Below are 6,235 nucleotides of genomic sequence, written 5' to 3' on the forward strand. Positions count from 1 at the left end.
TATCCCTTTGAGCCTATCAGAGAGGGAGGACAGCTATTATTGGCAACCAAAGGCGGGAGGGCTATACACGGTTAACTCAGGGTACAAATTTCTGATGAAGCAAAATAGAAAAGGAAAAAGGTGTAACCCTAAGGGAGCTAGCTCTAGTTATGTAGAAGGAAGTCCACAAGTAGTACAGATGTGGAACACACTGTGGAGGCTCAACATTAAGCACAAGATCAAATTTTTCATGTGGAAATGCATTCAAGGAGCTTTGCTAGTGAGGGAAGCAGTGAGTAGACGAACGGGGGTGGGTGATCCTATATGCACAACATGTGGAACAGCACAGGAAACAGTTGAACACCTCCTGCTGACTTGTCCTCACGTGGTGAACATATGGAAGGCAGCTCCTATTCAGTGGGATGTAGCTAAGGATCAGCAAGGAGATTTCAAACGTTGGTGGCTAAGAATCTCAGAAGCAAGGCATAGGCCAGAAGGGATGGAACATATTGGTTTGACTGCAAATATCTTGTGGCAGGTGTGGAAAGAAAGAAACAAAAGGGAATTCGAGAAATTAGATAGAGGTCCACCATTAAGAACAATAGGAAGAGCACATAAGGAATGGTTGGAACAGCTGCAGGTAGAACTCACGAAAGATAGAGAGAGCACAGAAGAAACAGTCCCTAGCCGAGAATTACAAGACCAGGACTATGCAAATGAGGGAGCTATGATTATGGAGATGGAAACAACCAAGAAAAAAGGACAGCAAACTTTTGGAATTGGAGTCACAGTCAAGGAACATGTAAGTAATAGAATGGTAGGGTGGGTTCTAAAAGAGACAAGTCTGGGAAACAAACTCCTAGATGAAGCACTAGCACTGAAGCTGGTCTTGTGCAAAGCTGTGCAACGCAATTGGAGCAAGGTCAAGCTGAACTTTTGTAACAAAGAGTTGTGGAGACAAATCATACAGCAGAGTCCTGCGGATAGCAAAATGGCAACAGTGCTGGAAGACATCTCTAAGCTACAGAGATTGTTTTGCATGTGCTCCTTTGGCTTGTGTAGGGAAGAAAATATGATAGTTAGCAAAAAACTGAGTGATGATGCCTTAGGCATTATTGTTGATGAGGAAAGACTATTTCCTCAGTGTCTTTGAACACATCTTGTATAGTTTATCCCGAGCCGTTGCTCGTACATGTAATCTTTTTCCTTAAAGCAATGAAATTCTCTTATCGTTTCGAAAAAAAAAAGTATTTTGGGTTTCATGTTTCATGTTTTGATGATTTTTCCGTAACTAGACTGTATTATGTAGACCTAAGAATCATGAAAGAATCAAGAATTGTGAAAAAAATAACAAGAAAAAAACATATTCTGAAAATTCGAATTTGGGAATCATTTTTGAAATTAACGCTTTTATTTATCCTTATGCAAAAGAAGCATTTTCCGTTTCTCTACTGCAGCGATTTTCAAGTGCAAAGCCGTCCTTCAGACCATTGTACTTTCAAGTGCATCAGTCTGCTTCTATGGATTGTACTTTGTTCTTGGTCACTATATCAAATGTTAAGTCCAATTTTGGGCGTCCATCAAGTGCCATATAAATCTGAAACAAAATTAGTGTCATGTGTAATTTATGGTTTAATCCATGTAGATGCCTTTTTAGTGGTCAAATTGGTGGTCGCACCAAGGATAGTTTTAACCTTTCAATTAGATTTGACAACAAGGTTAAATCATTGTCTGCCATTACCAAAACTTTGTTACCGTGTTGCCCTTCTAGATGCTGATTATGTGGATCGTTAATACCTGACCTTAACCATTTTTTTATTTTCATATTTGTTGGTCTTTGGACGCCACTACTTCTTGCATCTTACTGATAATGATGCATTGATGCGATAGTGTGTATTTGATAGCCAAATGAAGTTTCATGCAACTTCCTCTGTATATTCAAGGATCAAGTTACGTGCAAATTTCTGTATATATTCAAGAAGAAGAACTCCTAGGGTTTTCCTTTGCTTGTTTAGGAGAAGAATCAGGTATTCTTTTGTTTTCCGGAATATTTTTTCACTTCTCCGCCTGGTTTTTCTTTGCTGGTTTTTTGCTCACTTGTTTCAAGTTTATCTATTTATGTTCATCTGCAATTTTTGGTATTCAACTCTTTAATGCCCACGTGCATACTGTGCTCAACTTTCTTATCTTAGGTGCCAGTGGATTTGCTTTTGTTATCTTGGTTTGGTATATCAATGGAGGTATTCTGCTCCTTTTTACGTATAGTTAACTTTCTTCACATGCATGCTTAGTATGTTGAGTTTTGGGGATCTGGTTTGCAAAATCTGTTTCACCCTTTGATCCACATAGCCCGCAACTCTTGTTTTTGGAGTATGCATGATCATCTCACTCCCCGAGAAACCGCTTGTCATGATTATATTCACAGGCGACGACTTCTTGTGCCAGAAATTGAGAAAATATTTCTGCTTTGTCTCCTGCTTCTTTGTTTCCTTGTAGTTCTTGGTCTTGCTCTTTTCCCACCTTTCTTGCTGTTTGTAATATAATTCTTGTTTTCATTCATCTCATTGCTACATCCTTATGTATCTATTTTCCTTAGGATTTTTGTGCTTCTACTTTTCTTTCACATTTTTTTTTGTGAAGACTTGTTTGCCCAGCAATTATATTGTTATTTATTCTCATATTTTGTTCATTTTTTTTTCTTGAATTTAAACTTTTGATCAGGTGGGATTCCTTGATGGAGGTTGTGGATTTTTAGCAAATATATCTATCTATGATGGTAACGCTTTTGTGTATTTTTTTTTAAATATAGTGCTGATAATAGTTAGTTTTGGTACAACTTTTTAGTTTGTTCTTAGGGGTTTTAGAGATATCAGCTATGATAGTTTTCCAATTTTTGGGTCTTATTATTTTTGCAAGTGTCACGAAGCATCTTACGCCTCAGCCAGGAGCTGGTGGTTTTGATACTCCCATTTTTGGATGAAAGAAGTCCAGTGATAGAGGTAGAGGTTTTATTGTCTTAATCTTATGTTCTAAATTAACCCTGAAATTTTTACTCCAATTTCATATGTATTTTGTTAATTTTTGGGTATTCCGTGTAATTGTTGAGAAGGATGAGCATTTTCGAAAGCTAACGAAGAGAACACCCCCAGGAACAAAGCAAGGAACCACAGTTCAGGTGGTTCTTCTACTGGCCTTTTGGATGTACAACATGTGTTTATTTTTAAGCTATTGATTTGTGTCAAACAACTCGGTGAATCCCTTGTAGAAAATTTACAGAGGACTAGAGAGTGAACCACACTTGCAATGCAGGATCCTAAGGTGATATCATGTAAGAATAATCTGATCTAGAAGTTCTGCCATGTTGTGAAAATTGTGAGGATGTAATCATAAACTACTATTTGATTAGTGCTTGGAAATTGCAGAGATTATAATCTTGTTCACGATTCCTGTTTGATCATTAGGTTGAATTTGGTCTGCAAATTTTTTTTTTTTTTTTGCATTTACATCTATATTTGTATTCTTTCATTATTATCTGTCAATGTCTTTTGTAGTTCTTCCATGTCTGTGAAGTATTACTAATTAGAAAGTTTGTCATTGTAGAATTTGAAGTTACCAAACGCTTCTTATCTGATGTCATTTCTCATCATTATCATGTTGTTTGAACTTTTACATAGAGATTGACATTGTAGGATTTCCACATGGATAGTTGTAAATTAATTCACATTCTTTCCGGTTCTATTATCTACTCTTATACATTATCATCATTGAAGTCCATTGCTATAGCAATATCACACTTGTGCAACTTCTACATCTTTCTGTTTGAGTGATTCAATGTTAGTCTCCCTAAATCAACTTCTACACATTACTGTGATTCAGAATAACTAATTGGCTGGTTTCAGAGAGAAATTTTGGCAGCCCTTGATCCCAATCACATGCAAGGAATGGGTTTCTGCTGCTATAGCGGAAGAAGTAAAATCCTAATTCATTGTCTTTCTTCGGTCCCCAAATTTTCTTCCTCACTAAAATTAGTTTATTTAAAAAATTCAGCTACACTTTAGCATGAGGATTGTAGTACACTTTGTTAACGAAGTTGAAAGCTTTGATCTCATTTGCTGCAACAATCAAGTGGAAGTTTTTCTATAGCTTGCTTGTACTTCTACTGTGAACTTGTACTTTAATGGTAGTTGACAAGATAGTTTGCATACCATACTGAACCGCATTTTTTAATCTTAAATGATTGTATAATGAAGAAAGGAAGGTAAAAATTGGAGTTGGTGTGCAAATGGAGTGGGAAAAACGATGCAAGAAGTTAAACATTGCAGGAGACCTGCCTCTATGAGTGGCAAAATCCAAATTCCAGAAGCTTGAAGAAGGGGTGTTCTTGGTGAGGAGGAGTTTCAGTGGAACTCATAAGATTCTGGATGAAAAGCTTGAGCAAAGAGTAGGTACAAAGCATTGAAGAAAGGGAAAAAACACCAAGACCAAAGAGTAGCAAGAGAGCACCGAAGTATCTTGAAAAAAGGAGGAAGATCTCAGAGTCTATTTCCACCAAATGAGTTGATCTTGTAAAAGCTTGTCCAGAAGAACTTTTATTTGATCTTTTTTCTTATTTTGCGATTGAAAACTTTCTTTGACTTAATGATAGTAAATCACATTTGTTTGAGGGTTGTTGCATATAATATCATCAATTTAATCTTATTTTGCACAGTTGGTTATGTGTTCCTTGCTACTATTTACGAAGTTTTTTCTCTTAATTTATTTTGCCTAGGAATATCAAAATTGGGTTTGCTCCTAGCTCTGCTGGCAAAAAAAAAAGGCATAAAAAGAGGTGTCTGATGGAGTTCATGCACGCGACTCCGTTAGCCATACAATCTTATCATCCATGTGCACAAAAATTGTTCACCAAAATATAAACGGTCAAAATTTTTTAATAAAACACTTGCCACCTGCGCATCGCGCAGGGAAGCCCCCTAGTATATATATAAGAAGCACTTGGCACTTCAAGTGCATCGGCTGCTTCGGACTGTTGTACTTTCAAGCGCATTGATGTGGCTTTATGCATTGTACTTTGTACTTGTGTAGGTTTTGCTTGTGGTCCACTTTGATTATATAGTGGACTCCTACTCAATTGGTTGTGGACTGTGGACTCCACTTTGATTTTTTGTAAAGGATATAGAATGTCTATATATCCTATATCCTACCGTACATTGTTTAGTCTTGGTAATTATTTTTTGAAGGAGAGTCTTGATTATTTGTAAAGGATATAGAATGTATATATATCCTATATCCTACCGTACATTGTAGTCTTGGTAATTATAAAGTCATTGGTCAGTTGATTTATTTATTGCTTATATATATAAAGAACTACATTATGGAAGAGTAATGAAGCTCTTGGCTCCATTGTGTTGGCAAATTGACATATGAAATTAAATTCTCATACTGGCATTTTGAAAAATTGCCTTGGATAGGAATTGAAGTTTTGGAATTAATGCTTTTATTTCATAAACGATATCATTCTCCAAGTAATTGAAATTACTCAATTATGGTATATGTGAGTTGCGAATTTTTTCTTGTCTAAATTTTTTTGAAATTGACATATAAATTTAAATTCTTATGTTGGCCTCGTGATTTTGTTAATTTTAGTGCCTTTTGGGTTGGATGCTTCTCAATTCCACGAAAAATTTTACTTTCCTAAATTTTTTGCTTAATTAGACTGTATTAAAAATCAAGATTTATGAAAAAAATGAAAAGAAAATAATATTCTTAAAATTTGAATTTGGGAATCAATTTTCAAATTAACATTTTTATTTCATAAACAACACCATTGTTCAAGTAATTGAAGTTACTCAAATATGATATGTGCATTGCAAATTTTTCCTTTCCTGAATTTTTGAAATTGACATATGGAATTAAATTCTTATGCTGGCCTTGTGATTTTCTACTTTTAGTGTCTTTTAGTTTTGTGTAATTAGACTTTTTCTTATATTAAAAACCAAAAATTATCTAAGACCCTAAGAATCATAAAAAACCAAGAATTATGAAAAACATAACAAGAAAAAAAATATTGTGAAAATTCAAATTTTGTATATAGATTCAAATTTTAGAATTCATAACTTTATTTAATTCATAATGATAGAGTAAAATTTGATCATTTTGTTAATTATGGGGTATGTACATTTTTTGTAATTAAACTTTTTCTCACCTTTAAAAATTTCTATAGCATTTTGAATTTCTTTCTTTGCTAAATTTTTGTGTA

General features: G+C 34.8%; 1 protein-coding gene across 1 annotated transcript; it reads left to right on the top strand.

The window, feature by feature from the left end:
- The first annotated feature begins 178 nt into the window (after positions 1–178).
- LOC140021231 (uncharacterized) lies at positions 179–1,132 on the top strand. Its single transcript, XM_072071997.1, has one exon. The coding sequence runs from the start codon at positions 179–181 to the stop codon at positions 1,130–1,132; it is 954 nt and encodes a 317-aa protein (XP_071928098.1).
- The last annotated feature ends 5,103 nt before the right edge of the window (positions 1,133–6,235 follow it).

This window comes from Coffea arabica, chromosome 11e (genome assembly GCF_036785885.1).
Source record: "Coffea arabica cultivar ET-39 chromosome 11e, Coffea Arabica ET-39 HiFi, whole genome shotgun sequence".
NCBI classification, from domain to species: Eukaryota; Viridiplantae; Streptophyta; class Magnoliopsida; order Gentianales; family Rubiaceae; genus Coffea; species Coffea arabica.

What these genes read in the sequence shown, in the direction of transcription:
- LOC140021231 (XM_072071997.1), top strand. Translation starts at nt 179, where the DNA reads ATGTGGAACACACTGTGGAGGCTCAACATTAAGCACAAGATCAAATTT.